General features: G+C 33.8%; 1 protein-coding gene across 3 annotated transcripts in view; it reads right to left on the bottom strand.

The window, feature by feature from the left end:
• Positions 1–780: 780 nt before the first annotated feature.
• The window catches only part of SLF1 (SMC5-SMC6 complex localization factor 1), a 33,800-nt gene continuing 14,186 nt past the window's right edge, over positions 781–20,394 (bottom strand). For 2 of the 3 annotated variants that reach the window (XM_027878211.1, XM_027878205.1), the window contains 10 exons: positions 19,975–20,141; positions 18,468–18,605; positions 17,608–17,773; positions 11,507–11,654; positions 9,273–9,418; positions 7,118–7,284; positions 6,528–6,634; positions 4,463–4,555; positions 3,892–4,074; positions 1,014–1,510 (listed from right to left, as the gene is read on the bottom strand). In XM_027878211.1, coding sequence (XP_027734012.1) covers positions 1,014–1,510; positions 3,892–4,074; positions 4,463–4,555; positions 6,528–6,634; positions 7,118–7,284; positions 9,273–9,418; positions 11,507–11,654; positions 17,608–17,773; positions 18,468–18,605; positions 19,975–20,141 — 1,812 coding nt within the window. Of the gene's footprint in view, positions 1,511–3,891; positions 4,075–4,462; positions 4,556–6,527; positions 6,635–7,117; positions 7,285–9,272; positions 9,419–11,506; positions 11,655–17,607; positions 17,774–18,467; positions 18,606–19,974; positions 20,142–20,394 lie in introns of all 3 variants that reach the window. The other variant, XM_027878195.1, reaches the window with a different exon arrangement.

Below are 20,394 nucleotides of genomic sequence, written 5' to 3'. Positions count from 1 at the left end.
ACTGGAGTTTTGTAAATCACCTGGGTGTCTGGGCCAGTGTCCTTAAGGTGGTCACTGCACAAATGACTGTGACCACAAGCGAAACAGTGATGATGAGTGAGAAGATTTTCCATACCCCTTTGTGTGACCATTTCTATCAAAGTCGGGAAATGATAGCATATTGATTCTGTAAATATAGATGTAATGCCTTCTGTTCTGAATTTTACAAGACATAATTAATTTACATAATTTTAATTTTTATAAGACAAGGATAAATAAGACAAAAATTGATGAGCGAAATTTGCTATTCCATGTGTTTTTATTTCATGACAGATATTTACAATATTAGTTTTATTAAAAGGATATTAAAATATGTAGGCACAAGCCTTTCTAAAGTATTGAAACAATCAGCTATGAGGTTTAAATTCAGGGTCACAACTTCTGAGAACCAAAGTGACCTATGGCACGAGACAGGTAGCAAACACTTTCAAGACAGAAAAGTTTAACTTATTGCAAACGATATAGCACCCTCCTAAGAAGATCACATGTAGGTGTGGCTACACCAGGTGCTGCTGAGATATTCTGGGAATTGTAGTTCTATAGACTCTGTTGCACATGCTCAGTTGAATGCTTGCATGGGATTGGCTTAGAATGTTACCTGTGTGATGTGGGACCATTTGAAACTACTATTTAAAGCTGTGACTCTTTGAATAAACACACTTTCATTACCCCACCACGTTGGTGTTCACATGGTCCCCATGGGACTTATTTATTTATTATATTAATAACGCAACAATCACAGACATCTAGGTCTGTGAAGCAAGTACAGGAAAAATTTTGCCAGAAAACTGCGCAGAAGCATTGTTTCTGAATTCCAGGATCTGCTAGAAGAAAATAGTAACAATGTGGGAGATTGCAACATGTAGGTCTTGTGTAGGGCTATGAAATTTGTACTTCTTTGGTTGCCAGAAAAAAAGCCAGGCCAACATCAAGGGTTAACAATCAAGATTCAGCCAGTGTGTCTTGTTTAGAAGTTAACTGCTAGAAAGATTTAAGAGCTGATATGCTTCTACCATAGTTTCCAGAGTCGCTAACAAGACTTTCATCTGTTCTCCAGGGAATAAAAACATGTTTGCAGATATTTCTTGAAGAAATTGTGGTAGCTTTTGAAAAGTTTCTAGCTCTTTAAAATATGTATTTACTAACCAATCTTCAGAAAATGTGTTTTTCATCTTGGAGTTATCATAAGCCATTATTGCAAGTACATTTGAACAAGCTACCTCTCTGAGAGTTAAAGTCAAGGGTGAAGAGAGATTATAAACTGAGCAAAAATTCAGCAGCAGCTTATTAAATAAAATCAAACACAGTTCTCTCTGCTGACTGCAAAACTCTTGTTCTATACATTCATAAAAGCTTTCAATGCTCTCTTCTGGGTGAACAAGATTCAAAAGTTCTTCCTTTAATGCTACTGACTCAACACAATCCAGTGGCAGTTTTCCATTGGAGTTTCTCTGCTGTAGAAGGACTGGTCCTGCAGAGAAAATATAAACATTAATAACAACAGCACATTTGATTTGGCAGCCAAACAAGATTTTGGATTGGTTTTTGCCAGGAGCTAGGAGTCTATTTAAGTTCCTTTTCATACTAAGTTATGTTGATGTAACTGATGAGTTACATATTTGCAACACAATCTAGAACATGTAGACCCTTTGTGAGGTTTTTTTAAGATATTTTCTTAACTTTTATAGAGTATGTAAAAATGTAATGGTTTTACTGTTGCAAAATTCTATTAAGTACTTTACAGACCAGGTCAGTTGATGACATTGACTTCAAATTAAAGGTACGTTACTGAGATGATCTTTATTTTCTTTTTCAGGATGGTGTGGCCAATCTTGCCTTAGGCTATGCAGCAAGATAAACTATTGAGGTGGGAATCCAAGTCTTCCCCAACAACTGAGTTTAAAAATTTGGTCTTAACAGACTTCTGAAATGCAAAATATAATTGCTCTAATAAATAGAATTAAAATGATTAAAGGGGACATGTTTACTTTTCAGACTACACTGCATTCTTTCAGTATTTCCTGTTCATTAGTGAAGTGAACCTATCAATATTTCAACAGCTTACACATCTCTTGATAAATTTAAGAAAGGCTGCCTCAGTAAGAAAAAAGGAAGGCTGTTAAGACACTACAGGTGTTTTTCAAAGATGAACACATCAGGGATCTACTTACATAAATTTGGGTTACTACGGTAAAGCAATGATGTCACGTTAACTTGAATACTTCAAATATACATTTTATTGAGAAAAGGTAAAGCCTTGCATTACATATCCATAGTAGACATTTTAACTTTGCCCTGATTTAAGCTCTAGCATTATTACTGATTATTTAGTATCATTAAATCTTCTGCAAGCTGAAGGTTTGTAGAGACAGAAAAAGGAGTACATTTTTAAAGAGATGTGTTCTAAATTATTAAGATGAGTAAATTCACACTGAATGGGTAAGATTCTTTCTACCATAGTCTTGTCAGTTACTTGCCAGGCCATAACTCAGAGAGTGACAAAGGCAAATATAATACATATTTGCAGCCTTATAGTTGCCAGAAAACCTTGATGAATGCAAGGGCAAGTAGACCTCTTCCTCTAAGACAACAAGATCATCCACTACCAATTTTTCACAATAGCCTAGGAAAAATGTACATCTGCCAGTGCAATGCCATTTCCAATTGAGGAGTTGGGCTTACTATAATACTGGCTGTTGGATCACTTAGACTGATTGAACTGAACCCAGGTATTGCTTTGGCATGTCAGATATATGGTTCAGTAAACATATAAAATACCTGGGAACCACAGAACGCAGAGGAAGAACTGCAGAGGAATGTACTGATTACGATCCGGTACTTGCACAACAGATACAGACATAGCCTTTAGGGGGCAGGAGAAGACTGTAAATACAGGGGGTCGTATGCCAAGAACAAAATAAAATTTTGTTTCTCTACCTTAATTAAGTAATAGGCCATCTCAACACAGTGTAGTCTTCTGCCTCATGATCATACACAAAATGATTTTTATTGAAAAAATTGACTAGGCATATAAAACACAGTTTTCGCTGACATAGTAGGTCAGATATTGAAAAACACTCATTTTAGTAAATTAATTAAAAGAAGGAAGAGTTGATACCCAAGACCATTCTGTGTAGTTGTTTGGTTGTGGTTGTTTTATTTGGTTGGCATTTTTTTAAATATGGTAAGTTAAATATATTGATACAATACATGCTTCCAACTAAGATACAAATACCCTGTCCCTGAACAAAAAATTTTGTTTAAAACATTTGTCATGTGCCTGCCTAAGGGGCAGTGTACCTTTTTTTTTAGAAACTAAGGCATCCCTCCCACTATTATCCCTAAACAGCAGTTATCACTATTACAATATAGATTCCTTTCTTAAACTAATTGACAAGCTAATTGTGTTCTTCAAAGACCATGACATTAATTTTCATAAATCCTGAACAAATTTATGTTGAAATACATGATTAAATTTGCATTGTGGTAAAAATCAATCAAAACAAAAAAAAAACCTTAGCCTTGCTTGCTGACTATGTAATCTGCACCTTCATTAATAAGTACGGAGAACATAGTTACAATGCATATGGTGTAAAATGCAGAATAAAAACATCAACATACTGGAAAAAATGTGAAAATCGTGGTTAATTTCATATTCAGCTGATCAAGATAACTGTGAAAACAGTATTATTTTCATTGTAACCAAACCTGCTTGGCTTAAAAATGTTTTAAAATAAATCTTTCATAATAATATTGTATTTTAAACAACTATTAAGAAAAACACTGTGAACTTCACACGGATTTAGAACAGCAGATAATTTCCCTAAACCAGTTTAGCATAAATGCACTCACCCCCATGCTGAAGTAGCAGCTTGCCAATTTCTACATGTCCATTTGACAGTGCATCATGCAAAGGAGTCACCCCATCCACTTGACTGAGCAGGTCTACCTCTGGACAACGCTGCAAAATTTCACGGACACACACTGTGCTGCCATGGTTACAGGCTTCATGCAAAGGCGTCCAGCCAGCATAGTCTGCATTATAAATCAAGGGAAGTTTTAAAACAGCAGAAGTAGTACTGAAATGTTAATAATGTAATTTGTTAGACAGCAAAATACTTTAATTTTTAGTGTTCGTTATGGCTAGACCGGCAGCTTACAATTTCAAAACAAGAAATTCTACTGAAAAAAAATCTGAAAAAAATTAAATAGCATTTTTAAAAATCAGCAGAAAATGTGATGGTAATTCATTAATAAATTCATCTTACCTCAATTCTTGCTATAAAGTCCTCATTTTGTGTTGTTTAAAATAATAAAGACAGTTTTATTAGTATAAATACAAACTTTATTACCAAACAGATATTAATAGAGTTCTTTTATATGGCTTAATTTCTTAGTTCTCTAGAGAAAATGAATAACTTACCTTTAACATTAATGTCTGTTCCAGGGAAAGAGAGAAGCTGAATCAATCTCTCCACGTTGTTACTTATGCAAGCTTTATGCAGGGCTGTCTCTCCTACCATGAAAAATTAATAGATTACACTAGACTAGGCAAGATAGCAACTAAAGGAAATAATCAAAGTGCCTGGAACTAGGAGAGCTGGCTGTGTACCAGAAAACTCAATAATAACTAAGATTTTCCTTTATCCTTTTTAACCATCTTTTAAGGAAAAAAAAAAACACAGAGCTTCTGTTCCACCAGAGATCCAGCAATGAAATTGTATTGCAAACGGTTTAACACAAAGAATTATCTCCCCTCCAGTTCAAGGTTTAAAGCTTCAATCACACTATAAAAGCACCAAGTGATCACAGAACACCAAAAAATACCAGGTTTTGAAGCAATAAAACTTTAGAGTGCAGTTGCCCTCCCTTAAATTTATTCATGAACCTACATTAAAATGTATGGTTCTTTTTACACAGCATTTATAGCTTAATTCAAAATGAATGTTTCTGGCTAAGCACGAGTGCCTCTACACACTCAAGTATAATTCAGAACTTCAAATCCGTTAACAGATGGTTTGCTGTTTCTCAATAGGCTGTCTGACTTGGCTACAGTAGCAAGGGAGGAGAAAAAGAGAGAAATAGTAATAATAATAAAATAAGAAAATCCTCTGGAAAAAAATCCCTACCCCTAGTACTGACATAAGCTGAAATAAGTGTGAAAAATTAAACAACAAGCAACTGAGAGCTGATGCTTATATATAAAGACACCATTAGTTTCTGCATAATAAAAACTTCAGACCCATTCTAAATGCTCTTTTGCTTTCAATAATTGATTAGGTTTGAATAAGAGCCAGAAGAAAATCCTGATGCCAGGTGAAAGATGATGCACCAAACATCTGAGAAATTCAAAATATCTCAGGCTAAATCTCAGCCTTTGTGATAAGATTTACATGGAACATTTTGTTATATTAATACCTTCACTATGTAAATCTGTCAGCTCCATACTCATTCTTTCAACAGAAGACACTACTTACAATTTTGGCAGAGGAAGAACAGAAAAAAAGCAGGGTTTGTTCCCCAGCCCCCACCCAGTCCTTCAGCTCACTTCTCTTTGTAGAAGTCAGCACATAATAATTTACACCAAATTTACTTGCAAAAGCAATAAAGAGAAAGGGAACCAATTTTAAAAATGTATGGTCTGGTTCTGTTACTGAAGCTCTCTTAAATAACAAAAGCAGGTGAGGTTTTCTTTTATCCTTCAGCGTTTTGCTACAATTCTCTTTTTATTTTTTGAACAATCCCAGCTTGCTTTTATCAGGTTTTTTTTTTTTTTTTGAGCCTTCTCTTGGGTATCATATTAATATAGTCATAGGTAAAATTCTTATGATGAAGAGGACTAAAAGTAGTTCCAGAAAGTAATTCTGTTCAAGCAAAGGCTCATGCAAAATACAATTTATTAAATTTGTGCAATGAGTAGGAAACAAATGAATTACTGCAATACTGTTCTATTCCTTAGGTACTTGAGTTCCAGTATAGCTAAGACAAAAGCCAAATGCCTTTCATAGTCTGGGCTGAATGCCTGGAAGAAAATGGTCCATATGCTTAACACAGCTATGCAACATAGCATACTCCTCAGTCTTTGTTCACAAAATGTCTAGGACTCAGAGATGAAGACTGAATTATACTTTCAAATCAGAAGACGTTGATCCTACCAAGCACAGGTTGAGGTGGATTAGCAAAGTAAGACAGGCAAGACTGGAATATGCTCACACAAGCTGTACATTGTATTTAATATCTGGGAGGAGGAGGGTAATGAAGAAGGCAACTTTATTGCACCATATATATAATACCACCTTTTAAAAAGACATTGCAAAAAAGAAACATGAACTATAAGAAAATAATGATTGGGCATAAGCCATCATTTTAGTTCAGCATTCATCAGGATAAGTTTTTAAACTGTCAATTCTAACCATTTAATATAAATTCTAACCATTTAATATAAATTAATATAAATATATTTAATATAAATTAGATATATAGAATACCTTTAATATTTCTCTTGTATACCTCTTCATCCAAAAGATAACAATTCTCCTTGGTGTGTGCAGTCTGAACTTCTGCTTTTGCTGTAAGCTTATTAAAGGTTAGGTCTCTGAAAAGAGAGTAAAGGGGACAGGTTTAAAATCCCCATTTCATGTTTTAAGATAATGTATATATACTTAGTGCTTTTAAATTTGTCTGTATAGCATACTTAGATCTATTTCTAAAATGTCTTAATTACATAATTTCTATGTTCTTTAATTATAACTATTTAAAACAGTAATAAAATTCCATTGCCCACAATTAAACTTTCTTTAAAGGTAATTCTATGAACAGTTCAACTTCTCCATGTACCCTGTAAATTTAATATTGGGCAAATATAGCTACATCAGCCTGCATATACACTGAAACTGATGATCAAAGAGAAAGGGGGAAACCCCAGCCCAGAGGTGTTACAGGTTTACAATGGAGCTTTCTGTCAGTTGCAGTAATTTGTAGACAACAAAACAGGTCATATAAAGTTCAAGAAATGTGTCAGGTCAGAAGCTGTCCCCCAAAGCAGAATAAAACTGGTGATGTTATAGGTATTACTTACGGTAGATCAGGCAGCACTTTGACTTGGTTCTGCTTATCGCCATTTAGCATCTGTAATGCCCTTTGAGACTCAGGGCATGGATGTTGCCCTATTTTCTTTTTCTTTGCTTTGTGTATCTTTGTCTCATGCAATGCTATCTCTCTCAAAGCAGGCAAATAGGAACAGACCTGTTGCAGAAGTAGTATTTTTAAAATGAAGTAATTTTCTTTTGTTGTTCTTGCTGCAAAGCAGTCATCTATGACCCACAGCTTGCTGCATCTAAATTTTAAAAAATCTGACCACTGAATTATTGTACATAGTTTAAAACTGTCCTTAGCAATTTTTTTTTATATTCTTGTAATTCACTCTTTACACTGGCCTCAGAAGTGAGTGGCTTGTGTCTGAGATAGAAATTAGAAAATTCTAGATATGTCTCTTGGGTTTTTGGTAGCTGAGAAAATTTGGATCACTTTAGCTGGACATAAGACTGGAGTTCAATTAATTGATTTTCATGTATTTAATGAAAGAATTTATAAACTTCCTGCTCCCAACCCAGGGAGCAATTTGATAAAGAAATACTCACTCCTCTCCTTCATGTCTTCTAAGATGAAGGGTTGGACTAAGTCTTTGAGCAATTAAAGAGAATAAGCTAGTGATCTCTTAGTGCTCGCTCATTATTTAGACAGTGTTGGCTGTTCTAGATATGTTTGCTTCTTTCCAGTAACACAGAACTTCAAACTTACTTTTATAGCTCACTTAAAAAATTCATCCAAGTTTCTGCAGTTTGACAAAAACATAAGAAAAAGTCCACAGAGGGGATTCATTCAATGAAAACACAATGACTATATCTGAAGAAAGGCATTACAGAAGGCTTTTAGTACTCAGTATTTAGATTACTTGAGATCACTGCAGATTCTGCAGGCAATGTGCTGTGGGCAAGGGACACCTTAGCTGCACCTTCACTGCACCAGGGAGTAGGATGTCACTTGTTGAACCCAAAGAAAAGCCCAGCTGATAAGACGCTGTATGAGAAGAACTCACAAAACTGGATGATAGTTAATTTTTATTATATGGAATAAGAAAGGAGACATAGTAATACTAAGGAAAGCCACAAAAAGCACATGAACTTGTTTCAAGCACTGTAAAAATTTACATTTCAGTAGTTGCAGAGAGTGATCAGTAGTCATAGCAATACTAAAAATAGCAATCCTGCTACATGTGTGGGCAATATACTTAAATATTAGACATACAGTTGGCTTATTTTTAAAATTCTGAGTCTTTTGTTTAAGCTCTGTTTAAACATACTGTATTAATAAACAATGACCTCTGTTCACAATAAACCCCTGTAAAACTCAAGAAAACTTATGTATGGTAAATGTATGAAGATGTAAATTGGTTTTTCTGTGACTCTAACTGCAGAATTTTAGGACTTAGAGAAACAGAGAAATGGTTATGGATTCCATATTCTGTTTATGCATTGGTACTACGACAACTGAAATGATGCCCTAAGTTAGGGCATGTCATTATCGTGTGATCGCTCTGATTAGCCTGCAACCTGCCAGCAGTCACGGTTTTAAGGATTTCTTTCACAGTTTTCATCCTGTATGTCCTCACAAACTATCACAAATTGTGATTTGAGGGCAGGCAAAGGTTTGTAAGTAGAAGAAACTTTTTAAGAGGAGAAATTCACAGGAATACAAATTCAAAATCATGGTGGTTCAAAATCATAAAATCTTGTATGTAACAAATGCCTGGACACAGCAGAATAATAGACTGTCACCTCTTCAAAAACTAGAAGGTAGCCCAGGAAACTCACACTATTTGGCATTTTCCTAATTATAAATGCAGCAGTGCAATAAACTATTTACATTAGAGATTATTTTTGAAAGCTTTTATTTTATTCACTATTGTTTCATTGTTTGATTTTAAGTTAACTGCATGTAAACAAATGAATCAGGTGTGACAAATTCTCTGGCAAAAAAAATCTTACCATTGTTCTAGACCCAGATCTCAAGCAAAGAGGGATTTATATGCAGTGGAACACGTGGAAGACAATGCATGCAAAAAGCATAACCTTAGACCACAAAAAAAAAAAAATTTCAAGACTTCTATAAACCAAATTACTCATAAAATACTGAAGTATGAAAAGTTATTACCGAGTAGAAGAGTTACTCACTATTTTCTGAAGAGAAAGAGGTTCTGTAGGAACAGCTATATTCCTCTGTAAACACATGTGTTTTAAAATTGCTTCTGAAACAAACATTTGAAGCCAGAGGGATGGTATGGCACAAATGAACATTTTTAGTTCACATATAGAAAAATCTGGATAAAAGCAATGGGCGTTAAAAAACATAAACTGAGTATTAAAATGAGAATGCAAAAATCTATACATCTAGTTATCCAGAAGATAGCTCTTCCAGACTTTTTTTGACCTGTTACAGATTTAAAAGTTATTCTCCAGAAGAATTACTAAAAATAATCACATTAAAATACATTTTATCCATTATCTAAGATAATGACCAACTACTATGAGAATGTTTAAGGTGTTTTAAAAGGAAAAGCATCAGTTTTTATCACTTTTAAAAAGTGAAACTTTTTAAAATGCTCTCAATATACTCTTATAAAACTTAAACCTTTATTTTGAGAATAAAATTATTTATTTGTGAACTTATGCACGTGATCACCTTTTAAATCTCTAAGTGATACAAGTTCAGATAAGAGTTGGAACACATAAACAATAAAAAATTCTGCATTAGCAGTGACTGTAAGCAAACTGCAACCCCATTCAGATGTATCAAATAGCTTATACTGTTTAAAAAAAACACTCAGTGGCAGGAGAAATTATATATCTATATATTTCTCAATATATATCGGGCATATGTCTGGCCTACCTCTCTTTTTTTGGAGAATGAGACAGAATGATTGATTTTTCTTACAGTGATATGAATTTGTATTTTGATTCTAGCAAAATAATTTTGTCAAAATAACAAGTGAAACAGGTGGAGACTGCCATGAGGAAGGAAGTCTTTACTACATTGGGGAAATATTCTGTTCTGCTAAGAAGTGCTCACAAATTAACTGATCTGTAGACTCAATCAAAACACAAGTTTTGAGAGTACAGATGTTTTCTACTGTAAGAGCAAATGAATTTAGAAAAACTCTGCAACAATTTTGCTTTAAGAGCTCTGCATTGTACCAAGGTCAAAGAATCTTTATTCTTTATAAACAGACTGCGAATGCTGTTCTTGTTTTCCATTTATGTATAGGAAAGTAAAAAAGTCTTACAGAAATATGTAATTAAAATTATCCTTATTCTAGGACAGTTAGAAAATCTGTTAAAGAGGTAGCAATAGCAGTACAAACTAAAAGTTCCAGTGATTTAAATACTACAAAGTTCCAACTGATTTGGCTTTCTAAGATGCAAGGCAGGCTATAACAGTCCTGATAATTTGCTTTCTGTAAGACTGGAGTAGAAATATTTGTCCCAAGATTAAGATTTTAGTTTAATTTTTTTTTCAGGATAGTTCTCAAGTGCCCAGGTAAAAAGCAGATACACTTCAAATGAAGCCTACATACATCTGCTACTACAGAAAATGATGACTGAGACCACAATATCCATATTTCTTAAATGCAGGCATTAGAGAGAGCAGGGGTGGGCTTTAAGTTTGAAAATGAAACTAAAATAATTAAGTATTTTTCTTGATATTATTTTTTTGGTCTTTTGAGTTCTGCAACTCCTAGTTGCTAAAAGTACAGATACCTCAACTGATATTACATGGTAGATGATTGTGATTATTTGAGTCATGACATTTCTTTGTAACCAGTATATTTAATGAAGGGGAACAACAGTCATTCACAGAACTCATTGAAATTTTCCCCCACTTCCCAAATAAAGTCTGTTAAGTCTAAGGATTTGGAATGAGACATTGATATGTTTCACTTGAAGTCTGTAGGAGTCAATGAGTTCAGTGTAGCTTTTGTACTTACAGCTGAAGTGTCTTTAGCAAACTATTGGTATTCTGGAGTAACAAAATTGGCCTGAATTAAGTAAGGTGTCTCCAAGTGCTTCTCTGTATTTAAGTTTTACTATAATATGCTTAAAGCTTTTCTTAAACTGACAAGAGAGCTCCAAAGATTTTTTTTCTTCCTCACACTGTGCAGTCTTGCTTTCACATTAATACTTAATGAGATTTATTTAGAGGGATTTTAAGACGAAAGCCTTTTCTCTTTGGTCTTTGCTTGACACCAACAGACAGACAATAAAACACTTTCTTGCATACGCACACACCATACTACCAGAGTGCACAGCTGCAACAGGACGTAAAAAATAACTTGAAAGTAAACCAAGGATTTTATTAGGACTTAGTGTACCTGGTTAGAAGACTTTTAAGAGACCTTGCTAACACTCACCATCAGACGAAATGGCAAGGTACTGTGCCAAATCATCAGCTATTTGACGAAACACATTTCTGTCCATAAGGAAACCTGAGATGATCCAATACTCCACTACAGTTCCAAGAATTGCATTTAATAGACCAGCAATTTCACATCTGAAAGCCTAAATGGAAAAAAACAAAGAGCGTCTATAGACCTGTACTGTATAACAAATTCACACTGATAATGTACCAGCAATAATGTGGTCTATGATAAAGAGGATATCTTTAGATAAAAGCCTACTCTGTTGCCATATCACTCCTTCACTTGCTTTTCTTTTTCTGCTCAAAACCTAGCTGTTGCAGCCAGGTCAACAAAATTAATGTCACTGATGCCACACCAATTAATATTTCACACTGGAGCGAAACAAGTTATTTGAAACATCCTGTCTAAATCAATATGCAAAATGGGATCAAAGCTTACCCAGTACAATTATGTGATTTCTTTCTAAGATGGGTTTTGTTTAACCGTAAGATTCAGGTACTGGACTTATTCCAGTTAACCTTGTATTTGACAATACGAGGCTTTTCTTCTCCCTGCTCTATTAGGATTCTCTTTTCCTAAAGACTTCACCATGAAATTAAAGCTCCTTTTGTGATGGTGGAAGGTGTTAGTGTCCTGCAACACAAAAATCTTTGGCAGCCACTTTGCAAAGGGAAACTTCTTTCTAAATAGACTAGCAGGTGCAAATTTCGAGAAAAACACATACCTTCGGGTATTAGCCTCACCGTTTTCTCCCCTGTGGCACAAGATGATCATGTGTAAATAAAAAAGCCTAAATGTATTTTCTTCAGGAGCCATCAAGATAATATACAGGAATTTAGCATGCTATCCAGACATGGATAGCCTACTATGGATAGACAAAGCAATTGCTCACCCATGTGAGAACTTTATCAGTACTGCTTAGGTGAAGCAGTGTTTGTAGTGTCTTAGTTAGTCTGTGCAAAGTGAAATCTTATCTGGCTACTGAATGCTTTTCTGTGCCATGTAGAAATACCTTACGCAACGACTCTGAAGTAAGTTATTCCTCTGACCACATGTACAGAAAACTTATCTATAAAAGCACAGCTTGAAAGAACACATGCACCATAGTAGGAACACACAAAATTCATTTGACCAAAGACACCTACCTGAGGCTCTACCAAAAAAATCACTACTGTTACACTAGAGCAGCAGTTGATACATGGCATCTAGTGAAAGAGGAGTACTTGAAACTAGACAATTCTGATTAAGAGGGAAATTGAACTGAATATGTACACACACCCAAATCAATGGTTTGTTCTGTTTGAGAAGAAAATATATTCTAGGTTGGTTTAAAATAATTTAATAGGACTCCTTCAGGAGCTCAGAAGCACCAAAACCAGTTTGAACACAAGTCAAACAGACATACCTAAGAGCAACAGAGACTCTGACATAGATGAGTTTTGTAAGAAAAACATTATAAAGTAATTTGTCAAAAAACTTACATAAATAGTGTCCCTATAGTTAACAGTTATTCAAAAGAAAAGTTATTCAAAAGAAAAGAAAAACAGTTATTCTAAAGAAAAGGAATAAACACAAGTACAAATGAACATGGTGTGGGGTGGCAGCATAACCTTGATCACTGAAGGTTTTTAAGAAGTGGCCAGACAAAATCAGTTAGGAATGTGATTTCCCAGATTGCTTCCAGTCATACTTCCTCTTACTCTGCTAAGCTCTACTTGATTTGGTTTGCCCCTTGCTTTAATGTGTCATAATACTTTATTGTAGATGTACTGTGCAATCTCACAATTAAAAATCCCTTAGAACACTGATATGGATGTTAAAAACCTGAAAATAGCTTTTTTCAACTAAAATTTAAATATTAAGAAGGGTACATTACTCCCTGTCTTCTGAGGATTCAGGAACAGAAAACGAAGAACAATTTAAAACATCTGAAATGCATTTAAATTTCTTTAAGTATCCAGACCTCTTATCATTGGACCCCAAAGCAAAATACTGGATGAATAATTTATTTCCATCAATAGTTCTTTGTAGGAAATAAATTTCAAAAATGCAGCAAATAAGCACAATTTTAACAGAGGTTAAGTGACAGAATCAATGACACAGACATATAATCTGAGGTAGATACAGATGTAAAGTACAAGTATTTACATTCTCTTTCTTGTTTCTAAATCACAAGCTTAATTAATTCCTTTATGAAATACTTTCAAGAAAATGGTGAGGTTGAAAGCAGACCTTGAGGCAGAATACTGAAATAATGTCTGTTAATACTGCAAGTATTAATAATTTTTCATACTCAGGTATATAGCTGCATATAAAATGCAGTTGATATACTACTTGCAGCTATGTTTGCCCAATTAAGTGTCTCTGCATGCTAATGAGACAAACCAGATACTGCCAACTGGAGAAGGCTTGGTTGACATTTTAGTAAAAAAACCAGTAGGACAAATCAAGAGCTTCTCCTTAATATTTCAAAATAAATGGTCCTATGCTACAAATGAGGGGGAAATTGCTGAAATTTTCTGAAAGGGTCATATGTTCTAAAAATATTCAAATACTGACATGTTAAAAATATTTTCAACCACAAAACAATACCAACATAGCAATGAAAACACATGCAATATTAAAAAGGAAAAAAACCAGAGCATTTCCATTAAACATGGAATTTGCTACCATGTATGACAGTGACAAGGCCTTCTTCCCACTCTGCCCCTACAACAAGAAGCTAGGAGGGGCCATAGCAGGCATAGCTGATCCAAAATGACCAGACCTTCTAAACATTGTGCTCAGCAATAAAAGCTGGTGAAAGGAGGAGGAAGGGAGCATGTTCGAAGTTATGGTGTTTGCCTTTCCCAGTAACTACATTGCTGTTCCATTTAATGGTTTGCCAAGTCAAGTACAGTGCTACAGTGGCAGAAGTTCCACAATTTCTTTTAGTACACATAAAAGTGCTAATAGGAAAGCTTTTAAGCTGGAGGAAAATTAATCTTTTTTGTTTTGAATTACAGAGTTATTTTAGAACTGTTCTCTTGTGTCCTTTTTCATGTGGTGTAAATGCAGTACTCCAAAAATGCCATACTTCCAAAAAAGCCACTGGAAGTGATCAGACCGGAAAGACTTTTACGTCTGCAAATTTACACCACACAAATTCATAATATGCAACTAAGAACCAGAATGAATGCCTTTTTCACTTCTTTGTCAGGTTACATAAGACAGTTCTTAAAAAAAAAAACAAACAAAACTATTTTCAGGGATGAAAAGCACTTCTGATACCAACTGTGACACTGTGAAAAGCCATGCAATGCTACTCCAGGTGCAAATTCTAAAACAGAACTGACAAATTTGATTCAAGGAACTTTGACCAGGAATTCCTGCATCAAGTCCGTTTAAATAATATAACAAATAATAAACATTATGTATATTAAAATTATATTTACTATTAATTTGAAAAGCTCAAGTGATGGAAAAACTTCCATGTTCTTCAGCAATACAGTTTTAACTACAAAAATAGTGTTTCAGTTTCATTCCTCCAAGCTGTACCAACAGATTAACCCAGCAATCATAAGGGCATCCAATTTCCTGTCACAAATTTTATTCTGGTGCTTTTATGATACTGCAAATTCTATCTAACACCAGAAAGCAAATGCATTCATATATGTAACTTGAGTCTTTATAGTGCCTCATTCTTTGTTTTCCTTTTTTTTTTTTTTGATTGCTCTTTTCACATAGCGTGTTTAAACACACACGTAAATAAAACATAATTTTGCAACAGATCAGCACTAGAAGAGAGGAAACAAATATTTTCCCTGCACTCAAGTGCTTATTTGTTGCAATCTCCTTGAATCAAAAAAGAGAGAATAGGATTGTAAAAAGCTAAAAAAATTAATAATTGCCCATTTTTAACACTTAGAAAAGATTACATTAGATATGTCCCAAGGAAGAATTTTGTTAAATTATTCATCTGTTTCTATTTACAGACATTTTCACTGAAGAACTGCATGTAATCACAACTGGCATGTTTGTTTCGTCTCACAACCTAATATACTGGGAAACACGGTCAGTCCTTTAAACTGTGCTATAAATCACTTAATTTCAGTGACCATGCAGATAGTAACAATACTGAAAGTCATTCCTTTAATTAGGTTTCTGAACACCTAAGTCAAGGTGTTTCCTCTTAAACGAACAGCTTTTAAAACCAAAACTGGTAACAATTAATCACACTCTCAAACTGAAGGAAAATTTTGCACTCTGTATGCTATATTTAATGACACAGAAATACTGTGATTTATACATCTTTAAAATGATAAAAAGGAAGGAGAAAACACAATTCTGCCTGCACAGCTGGGGAGGATCTGCTCTTTTGGCTTTCCAAATGACCTTTCAAACTATGTAATGGAATTTTAAAAGGAGTCTCTGAGTATATAGAAAAATCATTTTAATAAGATTGAGAGCGAAGGAAGAGATAATGACAAGCTGGATTATAAAAATATGGTATTTTGGTTTAGAGTTTATCTTTGCCAAAAAATGTAATGGGAAAGAAAGTGCAGCGCAATATATAAATAAATAAGGCTCTTAGAAATAACATAAAAACTCTACATATATTATGAGGCAACAAGCTTCTTTTTAAGGCTAGAATTCATATCTGCAGGGATACTGTACATTACAGTGCATAAGATCAAAGTGAGAAAGCAACAGGCATCTGGGTTTTGTGCTGAAACCACAATTCTTACATATGTATATAAAGCAAACAATCTAAACAAGAGGTAGATCTCTGTGTTTTATGTTATGTTTTGTTCTTTTTTTTAAGCTTATTCTTCATATATACAGTCTGACACAAGTGATTAATGTGACAATGCAAAGAAAGGTTTATGAAAAAGGTATGACTTACAGGGCTCAAACTTGTCAAAAGAAGGAATAGCAGAAAAAAAGCAAATGGTGTCTATACCTAAACTGCAGATTCAACACTAGGAAAAATATGAAAGCAGTTACATTTTCCAAAGAAACAGAATAGTCACTGATACCAACTGCATATAAGTCTGCTTGGTGCTCAGTAACTTTGAAAAGGTAGGTTGTTTAAATATAAATATGAGTATAGAAGCCTAATTTTAGGCACTTTTAAAATATCTTGACCAAGGATAAAAAGGAGCACTGTTTAAAAATGTTTTGCTTTGATAGCCCTCAAAAAAGGTAGGAGGTCTGTCTAGGTAAGATGCATGAAGCTCTCATTATGTTTCATCTTTTTGCCTTCATAACATAATGAAGAACTACTAGGTATTATATTGAAAGTGCTTTTTTTCTCCAGAATACTTGATTTTCTATTGTTCCGTTACTGTATTGAAAAAGTGAATGAAGTATCTATTTATTCTGTGCTTTCACAATAATTTAAAAGAGAATGCAGAGATAGCAGTTAAGTTTTTATTTTATGTTAGAATCTAGAAGTCAAAGACATTTTACAAGGCCTCTTGCTTCTGAAAAGAAAGAGGTGGTATAGAGGACACTCAGTATCTTTCAGGTCAATGTCCTGCTGGTCAGCAGGTCACAGAACAGCAATTAAGTTGTCTTCAATTCCATTTTTATGAAAAGTCCTAGGGAAGATACCAAATGAAACTAAAAGACTTGGGAAGAAAAAAAAACTGGGAAGAAAAAGGGCATTTATTAGAGTAAAATAATGTATATCTGTAGAAAATAGCAAAAAGGTATTAGTTTTGTTAGGTTTCTCTTTCAAACATTTCCTGAATCCTACCACTGTAAAATACGATAATCACCTCTTTCGTTACACCATATTGTTTGACAGGATGTGTTAAGCTGGTGTCCCTAATAACTACAGTAATACCTGCTGGTAAGGGCATGTGAACATCTGAATGTAGCCAACAAACTACTCATGACTCGTTTCTTCTCTACACATCTATATGAGAATCTTACGGATCAATTCATTTCCTTTAGTGGAGCAAAAACCAGCATGCTTCACAACAAAAGGCAGATATAACAAGCAGCTGTGATACTTATATATAATTCCTCACAAAAGAATGAACAAAGAATGTCTTTAAAAAAAATTGTCAGTCTTCATTATTTTAAAGTATAAAATTCATACTCACATCATTTTTTCTGTTCAATTCTCTGTGGGAAAGTATGACCCAATCTGCTAGAATATTTATGTGTTTGGTAAAAAGCACTGAGGTTCCGCTTCCTAGCCAAAATGTCTTCAAAAGAACTGTCTGTGGCATGACTTGCTGATGCTGTGAATTGATCCCTTCAACCAAACTGTAAAAAAAAAGGGAAAAAACCTAAAGCTTTATGCCACTTTTTTATTACAATTACCAGACAGAAACCTTGTCTTCTGTCAAAACACATACAGGTTTGGCAATTTTTAAACATGGAAAGATCAGACACAGTTTCTGAATAGTAAGTACCATAATGATGACTATTAGACTGTTAGACTGGGGGAATATTGTGCCAATATTTACATAAAGTAAAGGCCACCTTTACTATATAAAGGCAGAGAAAAACTGAGACTTCTTTTATACTTCATAAACCAAGGAAAGACAATTATCTCCCTAAGATAGTAGGAAGATAAGTTAATTGAATTTTTAAAAAAAACCCCAACATAAAGATCAGTATGTTCAAAATGCTGCTTGTCTACCTCAAAGGATGAATACTGAAGCAATGCAAAGCTAAAAATACAACATGAGCAAAATCAAGTGCTCACTGAAACTTGTAATATAGTGAAATAACAGGCTTGGAAAAGTAAAAGGCTTTAAAACATGATTAGAAAACGTCTATACAAATTACAATAAACAAACTTAGAACTGAGACATAAAAAGAAAATGCTAACCTGCCATCTCTGTAGAACAGTATCTTAACAGGGATATAAAAAAATCAGGATACAAGCTGCTGTAGGTAAAGAAATGCGTTTGAAATTGAGAAAAATAAGAAAGTATTATCCTATAAACCCCACCTTTTTTTCAGAAACTCTACTTCAGCTTTTACTAAATCAAAGAAAAACTTCAATAATGTTTTGTGAACTATCTTCTGTTCATCTTCTCTCCCTGAAACTGGTTCCACATGACAAACGGTTTTGCCATAAAGGCAAGACCTGAAAAATAAAACCCAGAATATCCATTTGTATGACAGCAATCATAGTCTGATCTAGCGGCAAAAAAGTCATCTTTGAGTTTTGACTGTTTTGACAAGGAAATAGTTTGCTCCCCAGCAACATTCAATATTTTAAAGCCTAATTTTCTGGTTTAAAAGCTCTTTTCAGAAAAAGAAAAGAAAACAAAACAAAAAACATGTTTGTGACTGAGCTTCTGTGTTCCAGATAAAGATTTTTATAATAGTGTAAACTAAATAATTTCCACTGTATTTCATTTGTCTGTCTCTACCTGAGTTATTGTACAATTACTACATTTAACAAAACTTCTTTAAAATCCTTTAAATACAAGATAATCTTAAAATATTCTTTAGACACTGTAACATTTGCAACATCCTACAAACCTTAGTTCAGATAGCAGTTCACACATACCATTTGACAGGACTACAGACTGTCAAGTATGATGGAGATAATTCTTAAGTAACATGCAAACACGTTTTTTGGCTAGAATTTTGAGTACTAGCACCACTAGGTATACAACTGCTGGGAACTGACATTCTGCAGTAAGTACTAAAAGATAACATACCTCATCAAAAAACAAATTCTCTTCTACTACATGTGACGTGTTCCTAATAAAAACTATTAAATGTCCAGTTATACTGATTCAATGCCCTTCAAGACATGCTTACAATCACACATTTATATATGTGTAATCACAGTTGTATCAATGTATTTAAATGTTAAGATTTTATGATAGCAATAAAAAGATGTATAGTTTCTCTTCCAAATAAACAGAATAATTAAATTCTATTGGTATAAATTTTAAACAATGAGTTAAGATAAAGCAGAGACTAACTACCCAAACAATTCCTATGTACTGTCTTGCATTTGTAGAGGTATAAGATATAATCAGACTTCTCAATAAGATGGTGGAGGTTATAATTAAAATCAAAATACAACATGAAACTTCATGTTTGGTAAGATAAAGCTTGAATTTTCATTATAACTGAAGACGTATCTATCTGTGTGTATCTATACACATACATACCACAATAGCAATAATACATAGATTATTATAACTTGCGGAGAGCATAAAAAGTAAAATAAAACATTTTTTAAAAAGAAAGAAGGCTAAGAAAATGTACATATTTTTCTTTCAAAAAAAAAATCCATCTGACAGTGAGCTAACACTTTGTGAAATATTAAGTGAAATGTCCAAATCTGTTACAATTCTACACTTTCACGTACAGGTAACTTATTCTGGTGAAAACATGACTTTGATGCAATAGGAAGTAAATTTTCCTCCCCTGTCCCTGAGTTTGGAGTAACATAACAACTATTGCATCCAGTATCTCATTAAAAACTTTCTTACCTTACAAGCATCTCTATCAAAGACCATGTACCTTTCTTACAGATAGGACACTGAAGAAGATCCAAATAATACTTCAACATAGACAGGGACTTCCAGGGAGGATCACGTTGGAGAATAAGGTACAAAACGTGACAAACTTTGGCAAAAAATACTGCATCAGCATTTCCCTGTAATAAAATGAGAAAATAATAATGGCTTCATACCAGCCAAAGATCCATATTCAATAAGTTTATTTATTTTCCTTATTCTTTACAATACCAAAAGACTGTTTTTAATCACTGAAGTTACACGTAATTTAATGCATAACTATAAGCAGAAAAAAATCATAGTTTAAAAAAAAAGGAAGAAAAAAAAAGAACTTACTCTAGAGTCATATTCCAGCTGAATGCACAGTTTAGAACAAACCTTCTCAACTGATGT

This window comes from Empidonax traillii, unplaced genomic scaffold, assembly GCF_003031625.1.
Source record: "Empidonax traillii isolate 1590-97213 ecotype Southwest subspecies unplaced genomic scaffold, ASM303162v1 scaffold4:size3804566, whole genome shotgun sequence".
NCBI lineage: Eukaryota > Metazoa > Chordata > Aves > Passeriformes > Tyrannidae > Empidonax > Empidonax traillii.
This window is presented reverse-complemented; position numbering and strand designations above follow the sequence as displayed.